The 24,200-nt window shown below is 45.2% G+C and overlaps 1 protein-coding gene across 1 annotated transcript in view; it reads left to right on the top strand.

Annotated features, from left to right (window-relative positions):
* LOC138293509 (vitamin D3 hydroxylase-associated protein-like) overlaps positions 1-24,200 on the top strand; it is a 314,222-nt gene that overhangs the window by 150,297 nt on the left and 139,725 nt on the right. Inside the window, exons 5-6 of the mRNA XM_069232751.1 lie at positions 19,975-20,181; positions 21,018-21,058. Of these exons, the coding sequence (XP_069088852.1) occupies positions 19,975-20,181; positions 21,018-21,058 (248 nt within the window). The remainder of the gene's footprint in view (positions 1-19,974; positions 20,182-21,017; positions 21,059-24,200) is intronic.

Below are 24,200 nucleotides of genomic sequence, written 5' to 3'. Positions count from 1 at the left end.
ATACATTCCTTAAACAGTTATGAAACCACAGACCTTTCAAAGTACTCATCTGGGCATGAGCAGCTTCAAAATAGGGATGATGGCTGCGCGTTCGTTGTTTTCATGCCTGTTGAAGAATGTTTAGGTGTTCTATACGTTAAAGCTCTAATCTATCCTTACTGCCGCTGCAAACAAGGTAGAGGCGGGCGAGCCAACAAATTAACAAGGGGGCCTGAGTAAAGGGCCAACTCTGGTTCTACGAGCTGGTGCAGAAGCCGCGCCTCGAAAATATTTGGAATGTAAATCATCAGAATGTTGATAAAGTGTGTTAAAAAACATATATATAATATATTTAACAGTTGGAAATGTATCACCATAGCACATCAGATTCTATCTCTGCATTGAGAAGGTTTTTTCAAAAATGATTTTTTAAATATGCACTGAGAAACATTCCTGCACTGCCTAAATGACAATGATTTTAGTGAACTAGGAGGCGTCAGGTGTACCGTGAATGTGGCCTCAAGTCTTATTGTAGATGGAACAACGTTGTAAATCAAACACAAGATTTGTGTGCAGCGCACATCCCGAATTCATGTATTTAGAATTGTTCTAATGTGCAAAATTAACAGAACAGAGACTTGATTAAATAGTGTTTGCCGCAGAAGACGATTTATTCAGGCAAGAAAGCAGAGTTTCATCCTAGATTTTTCAGTATTATACTATGCAATTCAGCCTCAACATAGGTATCTCTTTCTGACATCAAAAGTTGATGTTTTGTCCTTAATTCTTGGGGTATTAAAGGTTACAGCATCAGTGATCGCCGGAATCTAAATTTGATTTTTGGCAGTTTAACAGCCCAAACCTTGCTGAAGGGTAAAGCAGCACTTCAGACACAGACAAGTTAAAAAAAAAAAAAATCGGGCAAAGGCAGGTTAGGTCGGGTATACAGAATGCTGAGCCAAGGCAGGGATTCAATCCTTCTTCCCCAGGGTTCATGGTTGGTAGCTGCAGCCACTGGCTCACATTACCTAAGTGAAAGCTCAGCTTGTTTTGGGGTCGAGGTTCCAAGCGGACCTCGAGCTGATCTTAAGACAGCCTTGTATCGCAAGCCTGACGCAAACTTAAAGTGGCTCACCCACCTATAATATGAGGCCAATAAAGGAGATCTGTATAATCCTGGCCTCCGGGCCTTGTGTAAAATATGCTGTAAAATGTGTTATCTTAATGCAGTGGTTCCCAACCTTTTGATTTCTGTGGACCCCCACTTTAACATTAATGGAACCCAGGGACCCCCATTGAATCATCATTGGAATCCGGGGACCCCCACCTGAGTCATTACTGGAAGCTGGGGACCTAATTTGTCAATATTTGTTAATATTTTTTAATTTTCTACGCTCTCGCGGACCCCCTGAGATGGCTTCGCGGACCCCCAGCTGTCCCCGGACCACAGGTTGGGAACCACTGTCTTAATGCATCTGTGCTGTTAAAGGACGTTTAATGGTAGTTTTATAATTTGTGGCTCCAGATACAAGTCAATTCTACATTCGGACGTATTCTATATTTCTTTGCTGGAGAGATGCATAGCAGGTACATTTGCAAGTGCACATTTGCAATTGCAAGTATGATGCATAGCCACCCCCACCATAAGTGGAAGGAAATGTTATTGAATGATTTCCAAGTCTAGCAAAATAATAGCCAGACAATATAGGGTGTTTTATGTTTACACACACCTCCACACATGCACACTTAGATTTCTGTGATGTATGATGCAAATCCCTCCTAAAGGGGTGTAAGTAGTTTAAATGAAAGTTGGGCTTATTTAGTTTATCTGCTCCTTTGTAGATATACTTCTATACCTAGGTAGACACTTAGGCAGTTTTACTATTGACTAGTTCCGAGTAGAGATTTACACTTTAGTGTAGATTTGCAGGTCTCCACCCCCTCAAATAACGGTAGGCAGCTCTTAAGACTGAAACTACAACAGTAAATTCACTACAAGTAACATTACAGCCATAGTTTTTACTTTTAACATTCCGCGTGGTTGGTGGAAATATTCAGCGTAGGGGAGGATGCTTCTGCGATGTCTGAATTTAAGGGAATAGACAAATACTAAACATATTACCAAAATCACACACACACTTGACACCCATTCACTTAAAGATCAGTACAGCCTATACCTAAGACTCTTCTTCCTAGACTACAGGACCTTGTAGTCATGAGGAACACATGCAGTCCACACAATGCAGCCAAAAACAATCAAAATGAAGAAGCATTTCACTGAGGAGGCGGCTGCACTGGTAGTGAAATTTGTGGTTAAATGCTCCAAGCAACTACATGATGCCATAAAACATCAGTGGAACAGAGAAGGCAGCCTTGTGGCACAAGTTTACAGACTCCGTATATGCACTGGGGAGGAGGCATGCACTGTTGAGAACACTGAAAAGAAATGGCAGGGTGAGAGGAGGTGGATGGAGACTCCAGTATTCAGGTAGCAAAGTCTATTCTTAGAGGTGGACCTGGATTACATCGCAATTGCTCAGCCTTCAGGGATTGTGTCCCCCTCCTCATAATCAATCAATCAATCAATCATGGTACTTATAGAGCGAGGCTTATCATCCGGAGGGTCTCAAGGCACTGGGGCGAGGAAGCAGATCAGTTAAAGTGCCAGGTCTTGTGGTCCTTCCTCAACTGGAATAGCGAGGGGGATTGCCTGAGGTTTAGAAGAGGCATGTTCCAGATCTGCGCAGCGAGGTATGAGAAGGATCTTCTTCCAGCCGAATTCATGCAGCTCCTTGGGGTGGCGGTGAGGGCCAGCTGGGTGGAGTGGAGTTGTCTGGAGGGTGTGTAGAAGGAGAGGTGGGGGTTGTGGTAGGCAGGTCCAATGTTTCGTTGGGCCTTGTATGCGTGCGTGCGGAGTTTGAAGGTGATTCTTTTGTTGACCGGGAACTAGTGGAGGTCTCTCAGGCAGGCGTTGATGTGGTTGTGTCGGGGAATGTCGAAGATGAGTCTGGCCGCAGCATTCTTGATTCTCTGGAATCTTGTAGTTTCTTGGTGGTGCTTGCATAGAATGTGTTGCCATAGTCAGACTTGCTTCTTACAAGTGCCTGGGTGACTGTCCTTCTTGCCTCGATGGAGATCCATTTGAAGATCTTTCAGAGCAGGCAGTGTGTGTGGAAGCATGAGGATGAGAGCGTTGACTTGGCAGTCCATTGAGAGTAAGGTATTGAGGATGATGCCAAGGTTGTGTACGTGGTGGGGGGTGTTTGGGGAAGGGAGGGGCGAGAGCTGCGGGCCACTAGGAGTCGTGCCAGGCAGAGGGGATGGAGCCCAGAATGAGGACATCAGTCTTGCCAGAGTTGAGCTTGAGGCAGCTGTCTTTCATCCAGGTGGTGACTGCCTTCATTCTGTTGTGGAAATTGCTCTTGGCTACTGACGGTTCATCGGTGAGGGAGAGGATAAGCTAGGTGTTGGAGTAGGAGATGATGTTGGCGAGTGGGTGTCATGTAGATATTGAAGCGGGTGGGGCTCACAGAGGAGCCCTGGGGGACTCCGCAGCTGGTCTCTGTCAGTTTCGAGGTGAATGGTTGGAGCCTGACTCTGGGTTCCGATGGTGAGTAAGAAGTGGATCCACTTGAGGGCTTTGCTGCGGATGCCGGTGTTGTGTTGTGTAGTGTAGTGTAGAGGGTGGTGTTGAAAGTGGCGGAGAGGTCCAGGAAGATGAGGGCTGCTGTTTTGCCCCAGTCTAGGTTACACCCTGACTTGCTATATGGCCAGCCTGTTGCAGACAAACAATAACGTAAGATCAGCTAAGAACTAAACCCCATCATTCTCTCCACATATTACCCTAAAACCATTCACAAAGCGTTGCCCTCCCCTCACCTTACACTGTTATGCTGATATCTCATACATATCCCTCATACACAGCCTCTAATTCACACACCTTTCAAATATTATATGATTTGTAATAATTTCCTTTTACTTTTCCTTGATCTCATAGAGTCACCATTACAAGTTATTTGGTTGCTATGGGTTGCCTCCTAATGCGCCAGCAGAGCACAAAGGACCGGTCTACACTCTCCTACAACACACGCACACACAGTTACATCACTATGCTATAAATGGCACTTATTAACTGTAGTGGATGATTATACCTTTGTTTGGTGGGCCAAAACGTTTATCAACCTTTCATTTTGATGAACTAATTCACTTCATGCTTTTAACTCACAAATATACTTTTCTAATTGTTTTAATCTAATTTTAAAGCATGTGGTTTTGTCCCATTCACTACCTGTCACCCTCTTCTACTGACATTAGTCTCATGGGAGACACTTGGAGTCTCACATGGTATCAGGAAGAGGCCAACAGCAGAGCCCAGCCAGTCCAGTTGCTAATAGTCAGGTGGGGACTACCAGGAAAAAGGCCTCTCACAGCTGTCTTCCTGTAGCCACACAGGAAACAGAGGTGCTGCTGGCACACTGGACTGCTCTGAGTGGCCAGTGCCAGCAGGTGACGTCAGAGACTCCTTCTGATAGGCTCTTACCTGTGTTGCTAGCCTATCCTCCTTCCTAGGTAGCCAAACCTCCTTTTCTGGCTATTTAGGGTCTCTGCTTTGGGGAATTCCTTAGATAATGAATGCAAGAGCTCATCAGAGTTCCTCTGCATCTCTCTCTTCACCTTCTGCCAAGGAATCGACTGCTGAACGCGCTGGAAGACTGCAACAAAGTAGCAAAGACGACTACTGCGACCTTGTAACGCTGATCCTGCCGCCTTCTCGACTGTTTTCCTGGTGGTGCATGCTGTGGGGGTAGTCTGCCTCCTCTCTGCACTAGAAGCTCCGAAGAAATCTCCTGTGGGTCGACGGAATCTTCCCCCCTGCAACCGCAGGCACCAAAGAACTGCATCACCGGTCCTCTGGGTCTCCTCTCAGCACGACGAGCGAGGTCCCTTGAACTCAGCAACTCTGTCCAAGTGACTCCCACAGTCCAGTGACTCTTCAGTCCACGTTTGGTGGAGGTAAGTCCTTGCCTCCCCACGCTAGACTGCATTGCTGGGAACCGCGTGTTTTGCAGCTACTCCGGCTCCTGTGCACTCTACCAGGATTTCCTTTGTGCACAGCCAAGCCTGGGTCCCCGGCACTCCAACCTGCATTGCATGACCTCCTGAGTTGTCCTCCGGCTTCGTGGGACCCTCTTGTGCAACTTCGGGTGAGCTCTGGTTCACTCCACTTCGTAGTGCCTGTTCCGGCACTTCTGCGGGTGCTGCTTGCTTCTGAGTGGGCTCTTTGTCTTGCTGGACGCCCCCTCTGTCTCCTCACACAATTGGCGACATCCTGGTCCCTCCTGGGCCACAGCAGCATCCAAAAAACCCTAACTGCGACATTTTCAGCTAGCAAGGCTTGTTGGCGGTCTTTCTGCACGAAAACACCTCTGCACGACTCTCCACAACGTGGGACATCCATCCTCCAAAGGGGAAGTTTCTAGCCCTTGTCGTTCTTGCAGAATCCACAGCTTCTACCATCCGGTGGCAGCTTCTTTGCACCCACAGCTGGCATTTCCTGGGCATCTGCCCACTCCCGACTTGATCGTGACTTTTGGACTTGGTCCCCTTGTTCCACAGGTACTCTCGTCTGGAAATCCATCGTTGTTGCATTGCTGGTGTTGGTCTTTCCTGCAGAATTCCCCTATCACGACTTCTGTGCTCTTTGGGGAACTTAGGTGCACTTTGCACCCACTTTTCAGGGTCTTGGGGTGGGCTATTTTTCTAACCCTCACTGCTTCTTTACAGTCCCAGCGACCCTCTACAAGGTCACATAGGTTTGGGGTCCATTCGTGGTTCGCATTCCACTTCTAGAGTATATGGTTTGTGTTGCCCCTATCCCTATGTGCCCCCATTGCATTCTATTGTGACTATACATTGTTTGCACTGTTTTCTATTGCTATTACTGCATATTTTGGTATTGTGTACATATATCTTGTGTATATTTGCTATCCTCATTCTGAGGGTACTCACTGAGATACTTTTGGCATATTGTCATAAAAATAAAGTACCTTTATTTTTAGTATATCTGTGTATTGTGTTTTCTTATGATATTGTGCATGTGACACTAGTGGTACTGTAGGAGCTTCACTAGTTCAGCCTAAGCTGCTCTGCTAAGCTACCTTTTCTATCAGCCTAAGCTGCTAGACACCCCTCTACACTAATAAGGGGTACCTGGGCCTGGTGAAAGTACCCCTTGGTACTCACTACAAGCCAGTCCAGCCTCCTACAATTGACAAAAGTAAAAACCTATTCCTAGGGAAGCCATCTGTGAAGGATGAATGATATTTGATATATCCTTTTCTAATCTGATCAGGATTTTGGGATATATTTTGCAGTCCCAACCGATGAGTAGAACTGACCTATACCTGCTTGTTAATTTTCCTTCCTCTGTATTCTGTACTTTGCCAGTTTTTTCAAACATTCTACAAAAAGCCCAGTAGAGGTGAAGGGAGGTGGTCTCTACATTCTTTATCAAATAACGCCTTGTTGTGATCTGGGCCTGAATAGCGTTCATGAATAGCTTTAGTTATTTACAGTTTTTTGTGTTGGGCAGTCCAGGGATTGTCTATCTACATCTGTGGTACACAAAAGTTGTATATTGTCAAAATACTTCATGCGCAAATAAGAAATGATTGACTGATTAGAAGCATTCTAGGCTGAATAATATTCATTGAAAGTGTTGGCAATAGAAGGGTGTGCATCCCTTATCACTGGTCGCTAAGATACATATTTGAGTCTACTTGAGTTTCAGATATGATACCAAACCTTTCTCCGCTTTATTAAATTCGCATCAGCTAGTAGATTTCTGTCTAGTCAGTTTTTTGGCTAAGAATAGGGTTGCATTCCTATTTGAGGTAAATGAGTGACTTTTTCTTGGACTGGGTTCCGATATTATAAATCTATAATTCAAGTACATTTATTTGCTCACTAAGCCTTTTATTGCTTTTAACCTTAAATCCCCACAAAGCGTAACCTTTAATGCATCCAAAAAATCTTTGGAGACAGTAACGAGCTTAAATTCTCCATAATTAAACTGTTGCTTGTTTCTTTTACCAAGTGAATAGTGGATGAGTTCTTTAACCGGTCATCATTTAACCTTCAACATCTGCATTCAGTCTAGCAAGTCACGTTTTAGAGTCATAGATATGCAAGTATGACTGGGTATGATGGTAGACTTTGTAGAGGATTATTCAGGTTGATTAAGTTATGGCTTTTAGTAAGGAGATAATCAATCATTGAGTATGTTTGTGGATGCCATTTAGGAGTCAGCAGAAGTCGCAGCTGCTACTTATGGCTTCCCCCGGTGACCTCTATCCTCTGATGTACTATGTAGAAGGAGCAGCTGGGGTGGTGGCGAGAAAAGGCTTGGTAGGGCTGTACCTGTTCATGCTGTCATTTAGATCTAAAAACTCAGTATGCAGTGCATGGCAAAGCCATAAGGCTGTCCATTGTAGAGCAACACTACTCAGTGCCTCCTCAAAGTTCTCTGCCACAATGAAGAAGACACTGCAAGATGTTCCTGTCTGGGTTGTGTGACAGAAAATCAGTTAGGATTATATTATAACACAAAAATAACGTGGCCAAAAATTCAGCCCCAAAAATATCTATTTATCATACCTATAGTGTAAGGTACACACATATTGTGGTCAAAAATATTATGGTTCAAAATATTAACGTTATACTGGTAAGTATATATATTTAATTATAATAACGTTAATATGAGCTAAAATAAAACGTAATTTTTAAAAACATGCAATATTCAAAATATATATAAATATATGTCCTGTGATGACATCCAGATCAGTAAATCAAGCGCCACTTATGTAGCGTGACTTGTCACCTCAGAGGGTATCGAGGCGACGTGCTGCAGGTGTCAGTTGAAAAGCCAAGCCTTGAGTCCTTTCCTGAAGTGGGTTTGCGAGGGTGAAGAGCAGAGGTGAAAGAGAAGGGTGTTCCAGGACTCGGAGGTGAGGTGGTAGAAGGAGCGTCCTCCGGAACAGCAGCGGAGAGTGTGTGGTATCAGGGCGAGGTGAGTGGAGCAGTAGTTCCTGAAGGGTCTTTGGAAATTCAGGCGGTGGTTCATGTAGGCGGGTCTGTGGTCATGTAGGGCTTTGTTAGTTGTGGGTCAGGAGGCTGAATTAGCATCTCTTCTGGACGGGGAGCCAGTGAAGGTCTTTCAGATGCTGAGCGATGTGGATCCTCTTGGGCAGGCCAAGGATCAGTCTGACTGCTGTATTCTGGCTTGTCTGGAGTCTGTTCATGAGCTCGGTGGTGGTGGTACCCGCATAGAGTGCATTGCCATAGTCCAGCTGGCTGGTAATGAAGGCCTGCACCACCGTTTTCCTGGTGCTGATGGGGAGCCACTTGAAGCATGCAGAGAATGTTCAAGCAGGAGGTGGAAACTGTGTTGACCTGACGTTTTATGAAGAGTTAGCTGTCCTGGATGATGCAAGGTTGCGGGCGTGGTCCTTTGGAGTTGGGGTGGGTCTGAGTTCTGATGGCCACCAGGAGTCATTCCAGAGAGGGAGGTGTCTGTCGAAGATCAGAACTTCAGTTTTTTCCATGTTGAGCTTCAGGCAGTTGTTCTTCATCCAGGCTGGGATGTTCTTTGTACAGTTGTGGAAATTGGTGTTTGCCTAGGTGGGCTCCACTGAGAGCGAGAGGACGAGCTGGGTATTGTCGGCGTAGGAGATTATGTTGTGAGTTGTGGCTATGTCAGCAAGTGTTGTCATGTAGATGTTGGAGAGGGTTGGACTGAGGGATAAGCCTTGGGGGACGCGGCAGAAGGCGTGCTTGGGTTGTGAGCTGAAGGGAGGGAGACCGATTCTTTGGGGGCGCCCCTTGAGAAAGGATGCCATCCATCTGCGTGCGTTGTCTGTGATTCTGATCTGGTGTAGTCGATGGATGAGTGTGTGGTGAGACAGTGTCGAAGGCAGCAGAGAGGTCAAGCAAGATCAGGGCAGCTGATTCTCCACTGTAAAGTAGGATGCTGATGTCGTCTGTTGCAGCGATCAGGACTGTCTCTGTGCTGTGATTGGCTCTGAAACCTGATTGAGAAGGGTCCAGCAGGTTCTTCCTTTCCTGGTGTTCGGTGAGTTGGAGGTTGATGGCCTTCTCCAGGACTTTGATGAGAAATGGCAGCAGTGAGATGGGTCTGTAGTTCTTGAGGTTGGTGGGGTCTGCAGAGGGTTTCTGGAGGAGGAGTCTCACCTCTGCGTGTTTCCTGGCATCAGGGAAGTTGGCTGTGGTGTGTGATGCACTGAGGATAGTGGTGAGCTGGTGGCTGATCTCGTCTCTTTGAGGTTAAATAGTCAGTGGGGGCATTGGTCGACTGGAGCTCCCGAGTGGATGGAGTTCATCAGAGTAGTAGTGTTCGGTGTGCTGAGTTGTTCCCATGCAGTGAGCGGGTGGTTGGCTGCGGTGTTCGATGGGATGCTGAGGAAGTTGGTGGGTTGAGGATTGAAGTTTGTGAGATGGTTACTATCTTATTGTGGAAGTGGTTGGCGAGAGCGTTGGAGAGTTCCTGTGATGGGGGGGGGGGATCGGGTTTTTGGTGGCTGACGGGCAGATGAACTCTCTGATGATGGTGAAGAATTGCTTGGTTTGGTTGGCGCTAGTCTCAATCCAGTAAGTCAGGGCCTCCTTTTTTGCTGCTTTCAGCTGGCGGTGGTAGTTGTTGAAGGCAGCCTTGAACGTGGCTCAGTCAGTGTGGTTTCTGCTGGTACGCCTTTTTCTTTCCAGTTGTTTGCATCTGCACTTTGATGTGCTGAGTTCCGGGATGTACCAGCTGGCTCGTTTGCTGGATCTGTGAATTTTGATTGTTATGGTGGAGGCGTTGGTGATCCAGGCGTTGAGGTTCTCTACTGCTTGGTTCAAGTTGGTGGTGATGTGCTGTGTGATGTTGAGGGTGGCAATCCATTGGTGCCTAGTGACCTTGGTCCAGCTGCAGAGGGGGGCACTGTTGCAGTTTGGGTGGTGCGAGGAGGTCCAGCTAGGGTGAAGTGTATGTTGTAATGGTCCACCCAGGTGAATTCCGTGGTGTGGCTGTAGCTGATTCTGTTGCTGGGTGTTAAGATGGGGTTTAGCGTATATCCTGCTTTGTACGTGGGGCCAGTGACCAGCTGCTTGAGGCCGTTTTCCAGTCTTTCCACAAGGTCGGTGGAGTTTGTGTCGGTGGGGTCGTCCGGGTGTAAGTTGAGGTCTCCCAGGATGAAGTAGTGTTCAGATTCAGTGGAGAGCGGGGTGATGAATTCAGCGATGTCATTGTTGAGGAGAGTCATTGGTCCAGACGGTCTGTAAGTGAGGGTGCCTTTGATGGTCGGTGCAGAGCTAGAAGCTCATGTGTTCTGTTAATGGCATTGTTTCGTCATCAGTGGTGGTGCAGGTGATCGATTCCTTGTGTATAATTTCCATTCTACCACTGTGTCTGTTGGTGTGGTCACAGTGTTTCATTTTGTAGCTGATGGGTGTTGCAGTGTCGCTGTCAAGGGCTGATGCCAGGGTAGCCAGGTCGCTTTGATGATGGGCACGTTGGGAGAGAGGAAGGAGATTGTGTTCCAGACTTTGGTGACATGTTTGCATGGATCAGGGAGCAGGTGAGTTGTTCCGCGGAGGCCTTGGCCAACGGAGTTGATGTGACTCTGGTTCTTGCGCTGGTGGTCGGTGCTGGCAGTGAGGTGAACCAGCAGCAGATGCAGATGAAAGGTCCCTCTGTGGAGCAGGGCGATGTGAGGCAGCAGTTGTTGCATCAAGACTGATTTGCATATGGCTGGGTCCAAACTGGGGTGGCATGGTGAGCAAAAGAACGATGGATTAAACCCAGATCTATGACTGGGGGTGAGTGTTTGACAATGTTCAGCATTCCGTCCATCACTTGTTGTTTTTGCTTTGTCGCCCTAAGTGAGAAGGGTATGCCCAGACGTGGGTCCCGTGCTTCCCATGCCACTGGATTCAAGCTAGCCTGGCTGATGAGGGGTGAAACCCCGAAACCGGTCCCAGGATGCTTGTTTCCGGTCCAGTGAGGACCTGGCTTGGCAGTTCGGTCTGGACTGTTCCCATGAGGAACAGGGTCAAGACTGATTTGCATATGGCTGGGTCCAAACTGGGGTGGCATGGTGAGCAAAAGAACGATGGATTAAACCCAGATCTATGACTGGGGGTGAGTGTTTGACAATGTTCAGCATTCCGTCCATCACTTGTTGTTTTTGCTTTGTCGCCCTAGTGGGAAGGGTATGCCCAGGCGTGGGTCCCGTGCTTCCCATGCCACTGGATTCAAGCTAGCCTGGCTGATGAGGGGTGAAACCCCGAAACCGGTCCCAGGATGCTTGTTTCCGGTCCAGTGAGGACCTGGCTTGGCAGTTCGGTATGGACTGTTCCCATGAGGAACAGGGTCAAGACTGATTTGCATATGGCTGGGTCCAAACTGGGGTGGCATGGTGAGCAAAAGAACGATGGATTAAACCCAGATCTATGACTGGGGGTGAGTGTTTGACAATGTTCAGCATTCCGTCCATCACTTGTTGTTTTTGCTTTGTCGCCCTAAGTGGGAAGGGTATGCCCAGACGTGGGTCCCGTGCTTCCCATGCCACTAGATTCAAGCTAGCCTGGCTGATGAGGGGTGAAACCCCGAAACCGGTCCCAGGATGCTTGTTTCCGGTCCAGTGAGGACCTGGCTTGGCAGTTCGGTCTGGACTGTTCCCATGAGGAACAGGGTCAAGACTGATTTGCATATGGCTGGGTCCAAACTGGGGTGGCATGGTGAGCAAAAGAACGATGGATTAAACCCAGATCTATGACTGGGGGTGAGTGTTTGACAATGTTCAGCATTCCGTCCATCACTTGTTGTTTTTGATCTGCACCGGAGTACCTGTGGGGTGCTGAGGGCCAGGTTCCTGGCACTGTCTGCAGTCCAGGCGAGGGCAGGCACATACATGCTTGCCTTTGGTACGCCAGCAGCGCACCTGCTGCGTGGACGAGCAGCAGCCTCCATAAGTAATCCTGGGTCCTAGGAGGTGGGAGGGGCTGGCAGGGAGGCAGTGTGTGTCAAGCTAGAAACCAGCACAGGGGTATGGAATTTATTTAAATTTCTACTTGTCAATGGGACAGGTTGCTTCCTAAATCTACTTGTCCTGTAAAAAAAAAATCTACTTGTGCCTTTGGTACCATGTAGTGTGGCGACAAATTATAGCAGCAAACTCATTATGTAAGAGCTCTGATAATAGCGTCTCTGATTATGCCAGGATTACTACTAATAGTATGCTTGCGCACTTGCAATTTCAATCCCTACTACAGAAATGTTGCCACCATTGCGCAGACCTATATACTGGGGCTGGAGGAAGCAGTAAGCAGTAGTTCCAGTACCACAACCCACAACACCACCAACACCCCCCACAACAACACCACCACGCACCAAAACACCAACCCCAAAAACACCTGCACAATCCTCACTAACCCTAACACGCCCTGCAACACTTCCACGCTCTGCAACAACATTAACACTCCCCTCACCAACACCATCACGCACCACAACAGTCCCCGCAACCACCTAAACTGCATACTACTAAACACCTGCTCCGTACACAAGCATGCCATTGAACTCTGGGACCTAGCCACAGCCATCCCAGAGGGCTACAAAATCCATCGTAGAGATTGTCTAAACAAACCAGGAGGTGGCATCGCCTTATAAATAAAAACACCATAAAGGTCACCACCAACAGACACAACACCCTGGACAGCGCAGAACACATGCACTTCCTTATTCTCATAAACCCCAACACCACCCTCAGAGGAACCTTCATTTACAGACCACCAGGACCTCGTCCCCCTTCTGTGACGCCATCGCTGACACCATCAGCCCTCACGCCCTCACTTCCACAGACTACATCCTCCTTGGTGACTTTAACTTTCACCTGGAGAACCCCCATGACCACAACTCCACATCCCTACTAGACAACCTCACGAACCTAGGACTCAAACAACTGGTCACATCACCCACCAACTCAGCAGGACACACACTAGATGCAATCTTCACCTCGATCAACCACATAACCTGCACTCACAACACCGAACTCCACTGGACCGACCACCACTGCGTCCATTTCTCCTTCTCGAAACCCCCCACACACCACCACCAACACACCACACCCTACCACATGTGGGACAAAATCCCCACAGTACACCTGAATGCTCAACTCGCTCATAACCCCCCCCCCCCCAACATTGCTGCCCATAACCTCACACAATGGATTACAACTTGCGCTGACTCACTCGCTCCTCTTAGAAGAAACATCACCACCCGCAGCATCAAGAACGCCCCCTGGTTCACCACTGAACTCCAAACATGAATGCCGCAAAACAGAGAAAGCTTGGCGCCAGGAACCCTCAACTTCTCCACCCTCTAAACCACCATACGCAAACATCACCAACTCATACTCACCACCAAAAGGGCATACTACAAGGAATGCATAGATAGTAACTCACACAACAGCAAGGAACTCTTTACCATCATCAAAGAGCTCTCCAAACCCAAAGCCAGCAACATCGACCCCACTCACACACAAAACCTCTGCGACTCCCTCTCCAACCACTTCCACCTCAAAATCTTAGATCTACACAACAGCTTCACACCACCATCTCTTGCTTGTGAGTCACGAAATGTTCTCTACGCATTTGTTACACATGGACATTGCCTTCTTCAAGCCAATTCTAGAATCTTGGAGGAAGCAATGCCACCTTTTAAATTTACGACAATATTTCTGCCAATTTGTTTTGTTTAGTGTTAAGCGATAGTATGTTAATGAGCTCCTTTTGTATTTGTTGCATAATGGTAACTGCAATTATAGCATTCTGTCTAGTTAGTGAATTGTGGCATTGCTCAAGTGATACAATTGTCACACACAAACCAAAAGATCCCTTGTAAAAAGCCATATTACTGTTCAGCAGGGACACCCAGCTACCCCGCAGTAGACCACAACTACTAGGTTGAGACCCAGTATAAATCCATGAAATTCGAAAAACTTAAAACAAGCAGTGAAAAAAAACTAAAGACAAAAATATTGGGTAATTGCCTTGTAAAGCCTTCCTTTTCATACCCTTCCAGCCACCACCTTTCTTAAAAGTGAGCGAAGGCAGTGGAACTCTAGAGAAGAGTCTCCAGACCTGCCAGTTGACAAAAGTAAATCTTAGTATTGGACCCAAATGACACAACAATCGGTGGAACTGTTTATCCCCAAGTCTAATTGTGTAAGGCTTCAGATTAGGATAAAGTGTTGCAGTGGTCAGTATATAGTGTTGAAGCTGAAAATTAGGCACAAGTTATTAGGTCGGAGCAGATTGATAGACATGTATAGAACAGCTCCTTAAACCCTTCTTTTATAGAGCAAGGCAGCTGTAAATATTAACTATAATCATAATCTGAATCTTACAGTTGTAATTGTGCACAAGAAGTATACTATTGATGGGGTAATCTATTTACTTGCACTTGTCTGGTACCTATAAGAATGTCATGGAACTATTGGGGTAGTTTGAACTAGATAGATGCAAACGTTATGAGAGATTTGTAGAATCCGGCAGTGGTGTTCAACAACCTGTGAGCAATTGAATTATTAAAAGCCACAGTCAAATCTATCGTCATGAGAGCAGACATCCATCTCAAACTCCGAGGTATTATCTTAGAATGTCACCATATCCGAAGGCTTTCAGTTTTTAAGAAACTGCAAGTCTAAATAGACCAATAAAGAAAAACTGATTTCTGTCTTTAAAGTGTTTTCTCTTGTGAATTGCTAAAGTCACTTTTGAGTTGTCTTGTGATATGTTTATTTTTATATCTTCCCTATATATTTGTTTTTTCCTCATGTGGTTTGGAACAAGCTCTGCATACTGGTAATGTAGAGGTCTGAAAATAAGAGTTTCAGGAAAATGTGTTCTGGGTTTATATGATGAGACTCCTTCTATCCAGAATGGCAGGTTCAGAGTTTTTAGGATAAGGGATTCCAGGAATTCTAAGCAAGAATTAGTGTTGCCATCTACCCCTTCTGAGAAGTCAGATGATACAGCCGTGGCCTCTGTGGTTCCAGTGTTCCTAGTCCATAACCTCTTTCTGCATTTATGTGGTTCAAGATTCAACTGTTTGTCACTCTTTATTTTCATATTCCTGTCTTCTAGGAGACTAAGTATAGACTGTGCTTCTGCCAGTCTTCCTGGAAGCCCTTTTATATCTTGGCGAATTCCTGTCATTTCTGCCTTCATCTGGTCCATATTCACCTTTGTGTTTGATGCTAGGTGGTATACTGTCACTAGTTTTTTCAATATTAGGTCCATTGTTCCCCAGAGTTAGTTTTATCTTTAATTAGTGAGTCAGGGTAGTGGATTCGCCTTTGCACATTTAAATTACAATTTCTGTCGCTTGTCGGTCATGGTTTGTTATATAATGGCTCTAATTTCTCAAGCTAATGCTCCACTCTAAGTCAGAGAGGATTGATTGAGTTTCACGAAATTAGAGGGTTAAAATGGCCTCTCTATGCAGAGCATGCACTCAGGTGCATATTGTGTGTGTGACTTGCAGATGCTGAATTTTAGTGACCCATTTGAATCAGTAGAAACATGGGAAATCTATCAGTCTAACACGAGAGGCAAGATGTTCCTATTCAAATGAGATATATCTGTAAGATAGGATTACTGCTTGGACTTTTACAGCATGTTTTGAGACTTCTTGGTACTGATTGAGCTTCATATGAGCGACAAGAACTCTGTGTAACAGTATTTGCAGATAAGAGGCCTTACATTTTGGACTACATTTATCTTGCATGTCTCCTTAAGTATAACTTGCTTGCCACATTCCTCCAATAGGATTCAGACAATGGGAAGCAAATTCCGGTAATGTGCTATAAAACATAACATTTCTGGAGGAACCTCCTGGCAAGCACCATTTTAAGCTCAGACAAATGCAACAAACTGGGGCGAATCTGTCAGCACTCAGTTACCTGAGGTTTGAAAGGTGAATGTTTTTCACATTGTATTGGTGATATCTTCATCAGTCTTACTCTGTCACCTGGTGCTGTATAATTGCGAGCATATTCTAACATTTGGGGTCCCTCGCCATGATGAAATTAAGCATTCTGGAGCCTTGTCTCTGAAAACGTTGGTTATAGGTAATTAGTAAATCCACTGTTCATGCTCTGTTGCTCAGAGTACCATCAAGATGCCTGCATTCTGTTTTGGGATCTTTCTCGAGGTTTTTTGGGTTATGCTGCCTCATGTACGATCTTTGGTAGTGGAGCTGTACAGCACGCCGCCATCTCCCTCAGGCTTAGGACACGCCCCCATTGGGGACTTAATTTTAAAGAGGCTATACTTTCCACTTCTGTATTTTAAAAAACTGAAAGATCAGTTTAGGGTATGATGGTCTTCATTGAAAAAATGTTTTCAGAAAGAACAGTGTGTCGCTCCAGTTTTAGTTTATTGCCACTCGAAACTCTGATGACATGACTTCATGATGCTCTGTGTAGATTTTAAACGTGGTAGGACATAGATTTGATATCGGAATCCAAATCCTATCCAGAGTATATTACAGATTACTGTTTTAAGACTTCAACGCTTAGACCAGAGACTATATCACTTAGCCAACTATAAAAATTACTCCGATCCACGATGGACCTAGGGCTGGTGCTAACCAAATCTTGAAAACTTAATCACTCTCGGACTTCTGGCCAGAGCCTAATCTTGCTGCATTACTAGCATCACCATATCCCAGTCCAGTGAATGGAAGACCACTCCAAACCACAACCAGGGACTGGTTCTTCACTTTAGTGCGTAACCGCTCTTAACTACAGGTCCAAATCTTGATCTGTGAACCAGTTCTCTTGAGCTGGAACAGAGATCCACCACACGTGATTTTCATCAGTGGAATATTCAAATGCCGGAACTGCTCAATAGATTGAGTCATTTGCATGCTCTCAAAATTCAGTTGGGAAATGCTAAAAAAAAATACCTCCCATCTGAGTGCTACTGCACTAGTTGTGGGAATGTGCATCCTGCACTTTGAAACTCGATTTAGGCGGGGCATCATTGGACCATTTTCTGTTTTTACGTTTGACCTGCCCTGTTTAGTGCCTCATGATTGTAAGTGTAGTTGGTTGGACTTTACAGCCTACTGCCCCTCGTGTCAATCCATGGCAGATTTTCAAATGCCATGAACATTGTTAAATGATTCTGGCTGAAGGTCATGCAAGTGCTTCTTGGGTTCAGAACCACAACACCCTAAAGTCTCAAAGCCTCTCAGGATTCAACAGTTGTTGACATATTTTGAAGTTTCTCAACTTACTGTAATTGGACTGTTTATCTTTAACAAAGGTCCCTGTACATGCTTCATCCTCCTAACCCACAATGTGATATTCTTAAGTGGAAGATAAAGAAGTACAATTTTCACTTGATGGTTCCTCTGCTAATTCTAACACATGATCACCCCGTTTCTGGTCATAGACAAGAACTAGCAACTTTCTCTGTTGTTTCGCTGGTTGTTTTCTTGCTGAGAGGAGTTGGAGGCAGCAGATGTTGCCTCAGGGTCCTGCAAGTGGCTTGGTTATAAGCAGTGCCCGAGGGGTAATTTGGATGAGTAATCAATAGTGGTCACTGTGACTTTTCGTGGAAGGAGAGTTAGAAGGTGGCACTAGCCCTAGATGTCTGGGTGTGGAGGGTCTTGGGGGGGGGGGGGGGGGTACCGAAATATACAAAAAAGTGATGGATGGAATGCTTGAATTAATCTTGTCCACTAGTAATTATTCGGGCTGCATCCCAGTCCATTGTTATTTTGAGTACCATATTGCTTCAGGTTGGACTCAACCGTATTGATCCTGCTCCAATGCGAACAGTCCAGTCGGAACTTCCAAGCCAGGTCATTCCTGAGCCGGAAAACAAGCAACCCAGAAGCAGTTTCTCCCTTATTAGGGCTCAGCAGTGGCACAGTGTGCACGGGACCCACATCTGGGCATACCCACCCAATTTAGGATGTCAAACTGAAGTATACAAAAAATTGATGGATAGAATGCTTGAAATCTCATTTATCAAAACAACAACGGTTCTTATTAGTGATATTTATACATTCAATGAAGAAATAGCACAATTGCATCAATAGCTCAATGGTATAATAGCAGGTAGAGGAGACACCTCAAAGTATAGCACAATGAAAAAGACCAAACAGTGATTGTTGATGTCTCAGTCAATATATTGTAGCAACAAACATGAAAAAGGTTTACAGTACCTCAAACGCCGTGGAACCCACAGTCAACAAAGACAGAGAACAGTTAAAAAAAACACAGAGAAAACCGAGAAGAAAAAAAAAAAAAGGATTCCAAAATCCAGCAAATGACCTAGAACGTTACCACATCAGATTACTAGACCCAATTACAATTCAAAGGGTCAAACCCTAGGTTCGTTATAGTGATGTTTCAACCCTCTAATGATTCTGGGGTCTCATCAGGACATAAGGATAAATGGGGCACCTGATGAACCGTAGAAACCAACAAAAAAGGGTACATCACCACTAGTGCAATTTATATGCACATACTTAAGAGGCCCTTACACCCCAAGAAATACGGCTCATGATTTAAAGGTAATAGGGCAATCAGTAACTCAAAAATCACCCTGTAGTAGCCGGCCATGCAAGGATGAAGACAGTCCACTTTGTGTATGCAGAGCCCGATTGGCAGAATCCGGAGGCGGGCTGCAATACCACACCGCACATCACGGAATCAGCCTCTGTGATAAATATATTATGGCCCTGGCTCTTATTGGATAGGGCTGCCTTTGTTGGTTGAATTACTGTCAGCAACTTGTAATTATCTATGCCGCATCCCAGTCCATCGTTGTGGTACACCCATATAGTCATCACTACAAGATCACCCCTACTGTGCAATATGGCAGCTGTCTGAGCAGAAGAAAGCTAGGTGCCAACCCTATGACCACTGTAAAGGTGAGTGGTAGTGTAACAGCCCTCTGTACACCTTATCTAATGCAACATGCACCTAGAGCCTGTCTTGTTACTGCTTTGTGACTTTCATTGCTGCCATTGTCTACTAAAAATCACTCTGGAAATTCATTAATGGACCATATTGGCTCCCTAGATTGTCATTCACCCACTTCTTCAGCTTTGAAACTATCCCTTTACACTAAAGTGATATTCATTAATGACTTCTTTGCATTAGTAACATGGGAGCAATGCTGATGTCAAATGATCTTCTGGCCATGGGTTTTGATGTGAAAGCTACACATTAAATGATACTGTTGGCCTATCAGGATAAATGTTTCAACACCGATATCATCACTGATTCTTAATGGCAGGCATTGAGGGCCACTAACAGATGGATCCCTTAGGATGTTTGTTTGCAAAAAAGACATCCTAGTGTTGTCAATGTAGGGAAGTTAAGGGTGTTATGGGAACGAAGGCGTCTGTAATTGTGGGTATTATTAAGATAATGATTTCATACTGTGGTACTGTGGTTGGTGTTTGGAAAGATTTTTGTAAAGTGATATTGTCTCGCATTGAGATATTATATCTTAAATATGAACGTTATCATTCCCATCTTAACATTTGTCTGTCTGCTATCATGGCAGATGAACTCCCACAGAGTGACAGTTTTTGAGATACTTTAGATATTAGGAAATCAAATGGTTGAGCTGTTCAGCTGTTGTGGTGGTCAGCTGTTCAGATGGTTGCCTCTGAGACTAAGGCTATTGAGCCTGTGATGATGTTAAAGTGGTAATCAAACATAACAGTATTCACATGGTGTGCTTGGCCACCAGCGTTGTAAACGATATTTAATAAACAAAAATAAAATGATGCAAATAATGTTTCAAATGTTAACTCCTTTAAGATTTTTTACTGGGACCATTGTCTTAAAAAAAAAAAAAAAAAAAAAGAGAGAGAGAGAATATGAATTTTCGTCTTTTAATCCATTTCAGCTTCGACTGCAGCAATTTAATCTTTGGACAAACCGTGAATCCCATGCGCCATAAGAAATCCTCTGGCGGGTCCTCTGGTGGCGAGGCGGCTCTCATAACTTCTGGTGGGTCCATTTTGGGGTTTGGCTCAGACATTGGAGGGAGTGTCCGCCTCCCAAGCTCCTTTTGTGGGATCTGCGGCTTTAAACCAACTGGAAACCGGCTCAGGTAATGGAAGTTGTTTAGCATGTGTGTTTGAACAGCATTTTTATGCATATTACCTTACAGGTGACTTGACGTGTGCATGGGAGGTTATGAATTCTTCATTAATTTGTCATAGCACTTTCTACCAGGTGATATTTAATTTTGATTGCTGTTGCGTTCAGTTACCTAGATGCCGCTGTCCTGCTGCCACAAGTCACTTATTGGTTGGGTGGAAGGATCAAGAAGGGGTAGAAGGTGAACTGTCTTCACTCACAGTATGTCAGGTCAGAAGGACAGGGTGCAACAAATTAATTATTTTCATTAGCATTTTTGTTTATTTTGTGACTGAAAAATACTATTGACCTTAGGACGTCAACACGTAAAGAGATTTTGATTTGCAAAGAGTGTCTTAGAAATTAATGAACCAATTACCCACATTTTCCTGTCAGCGTTATGTTACTTTGTGCATAATATCCCCTTTTATGGTAAAAAAAGATGTAAAAGGGAAGGAGACCATATTAGTGAGGATACTATGCTCATTCTGCTATGATGAGGTGTGGCACCTATGTCCCTCAACATTGGTAGTAGGATTACTTTGTTTGATACAACTTCAGTCAAGCAAACTTGTAGGAACTACTGCTTTGTAAAGACACTTCCTTATCATATTAAGGTATCGCGGTAGCAGTACCTTTCACGTATGTGACATTTTCACTTTCATACACAATATTACGCACAGTAGTGAGTAAATTGGATGTTGACAAACCTCATGCTGATGGTACTGTAGAATTTAAGTGTATATCACTGTAAATGTACTTTAAATGTAGTGCTGAATGCCACAAGCTTTTTCTTTCTGCCATCAGCAAACGAGGAATTTCTACCAGCGCACAAGGCCAGAAGACAGGTGAGATATTCGCTTTTTCTCTTAGCTCATCTTAATCCATAGTGTGGTCTGTAATTTTTCCTTCGCCTGCCAAAAACCGACTAGTAATTGTATTGATTGTATTGATTTTGGTCCTGAGGTAGTGATATTAAAGTATGCCACATGCAAGGATTTGTGTTTGCCAGAGTTAAATTTATGTCTGGAATTTATTTTTATGACACAGAATATGTAAAGGCAAACACTTGCTATACGTGTTTTTACTTGATCTACGAATACATTTGTCAGATACTGTTTACTATACATATCTATATCTCTATATCTCTCGACATATATATATATATATATATATATATATATATATATATATGTTCGATGGAATGTAGCTGCAGATACACATGCTAATCATAGCTCTTCCGACATCTAGGGTTGGGCTCGGAGTGTTACAAGTTGTTTTTCTTCAAAGAAGTCTTTTCGGAGCCACGGGATCGAGTGACTCCTCCTCTCGGTTACAGTGCACATGGGCATCGACTCCATTGTTAGATTGTTTTCTTTCCGCTGTCGGGTTCGGATGTGTTTCCTCTCGCTCCGAGATTTTGAAACGGAAAACCTCAAAAAACCTACTTACTCGTTGGTATTGTTTCGATCGCGTTTCCCATCTAGTATGGAACCAGTAGTACAGACGGAACCTTCATTTCACCCTTCGGTGCGCGTGCACCCGATTTGGGCCTGTTTGAGCCTACCGCGTGGAAAGCCTGATGAATCGGACTCCATTTCATTTCGGCCCTCTGTACCACGCGAAGTACCCATATACAGACCAACATCTGGTTTGTAATTTGTGCCTTTCTCCAGACCATCGGAAGGAAGATTGCGAAGCCTGTCGATCGTTTCGATCAAAGAAGACCTTGAGAGATCGCAGGGCCCAAAGACTAGAAATGGCGTCGAAAAGCACCGAACATCTCGACGTCATGGAGGAAGAGCAGGCGCAGACAGCAGTCTCCATCCGAGACACCGACTCCGAACAAGAATCGGAAGACGTTAGACCCATCACAGCTGGCAAGCATGTGAGTACATCTGCCCCTGCACCCTTACATCAAAAACATCCAAAGGCCTGTGGTACACCACTGCCGGAAGGCCATGGTTTGGCCCGAAAAAAGACTACTAGCGACCGACCTTCGGGGTCGGCGCCAAAAAAGGCCACTCCTCTGTCCACCTCGGAGTCGAGTAAATCAGTTAAAGCTTCCAACTCAGACTTCAGTAAACGACCTCATTCCTCGGAGTCGAAAATTCGACACTCTGTTTCGGAGTCTAAACAACTGACTACTTTATCAGGACCGAAAAAGATCCAAACTTTGAAGCCGAAAGCATCCTCATATACAGAGGAACAAGGACTTTAGAGAAAATTAAAGCAACTCTCAAAGCCCATGCAGAAATCTCACAAAGCTTCTGAAGAAGAGACTGAGATTGAGCCAATATTAGAGGTTATGGATGACAATCGAGAATCCATATACATAAGGAGACTGGACGAATAATCACTGCACCTCCTTTAAAGACTAAAAGAAATTTGGCCTTTCAAGAGGAGGTGATGGCTTCCCGCATGGTTGCAGGAAGACTGTGGCTATGAAAGGCTTTGAGGTATACCTCCAGGACGTTGTCTGGAAGTACGTCTGCATTGGCCCCTCTTAGAACTCAGACAGGTAGCCACCACCTCCCTGTGACTTTCCCGTTATTGGTAGCAGCCAGCATTTCTTCACATGTGAATGCATTTTGCAGCCCTTCCCTGTCTGCTGCCGCAAATGGGAAGGTTGGTCAGAAAGCCCACATTCGACCTATGTCAGGTTATCTCTCATAAAGAGTTGCCAGATAGGTCGACGGGTTGGGGCCTCCCGCTTCAGGAGCCACACAAGCATTTGGCCTGATTCCACCTGATGCGCCTCTTTGTATTTCAGCTCACATGTCAAGTTGTCATCTAACACCATAAGTTTTGACGTACATTATTTCCCTTTCACCATTGCCTTCAGCAACTCCCACTCAGTTGCTCACATCTCCGTATATCCCAAGTTATGCCCCAGTGAATCCTCAAGAGCCACTCTATTGTCTGCTTGAAAGAGCAAAACCTTCTGTGCCACTAGGGCAACCACCACGAGAAAGATGGTGTATCTTTGTTGTGGCCCATGTAAGTTAGCAACAGAGACGCGTGGTCTAAGAGGAATCTATGCAAATACTGGGCAGCCTGTATGTTGGGGCTGAGGGTTCGGGTCACTAATATGTGGTCCAGCCTACTCTAGGTGAGGCTGAGTAACAGGAATACTATTTAAGTGTGGGGTCTAAGGTACACCATATTTCTATACATCCCAGTCGGGTCATCACTTTAGTCAACATAGACGTCAACTCTGGTTTCGGGTTTTGTCTAGGGGGACACCTACCCAGGTTCCTGTCTAGTACACAGTTGAAGTCACCCCTAACCACCTGCGATGAGTGGGACGTCTACATACGGGAGCAAGAGGTCCATTAGGTCCCAATAGAATGTCTTGTCCATCCGTATTGGGGGTGTAGAATTTCAGGAAGCATACCTCCCTACCATCCAGTGGGCCATAGAGGAACACAGAGTGGCCCTCCACAACCGCATGGACATATAGAGGCTGAAAGGGCATGCCTGGGGCCAACCAAATCTAAGCTGTCCTTGCATAGGAGGAATACATGAAGGAGTACATTTGACCACTTAATTTGTTTTTTAGTTTACTTTCTTCCGCATCAGTGAAGTGTGTCGCTTTTAGCGTAGCAACATGAATTCCATGTCCGCAAAGCTATGTCTGCACCCTTTAATGCTTCAAGAACGAATTAAGGCCCCGACATTTTATGTTGCTATGTGTATCGTATCAGTTCTGTCATTATCCATAGTCTGTGCATTCCCCATCTCCTATCGCCTTCATGAGCAGTCAAGGGGAGGGGTTAAATTGGTCCGGATATGGTGTTAGTTCCTCAGTTGCCCCCTCAAGTGAGTCTCCCCCTTGTGTGCACCTGTCCCTCACCCTTCCCTTCTCTCTCCCCATGTAAACCCCAAGAATGAAGAACCAGTGCTTCCCCATCCTACCCCTCCCCCAAATGTGGGGATATTACAACACTTGTATAGTAACTACATAGCAGCAGTACAACAGGGACCCCT

This window comes from Pleurodeles waltl, chromosome 4_2 (assembly GCF_031143425.1).
Source record: "Pleurodeles waltl isolate 20211129_DDA chromosome 4_2, aPleWal1.hap1.20221129, whole genome shotgun sequence".
NCBI lineage: Eukaryota > Metazoa > Chordata > Amphibia > Caudata > Salamandridae > Pleurodeles > Pleurodeles waltl.
Note: the sequence above shows the minus strand (reverse complement) of the source record. Positions and strands in the feature narration are given on the sequence as shown.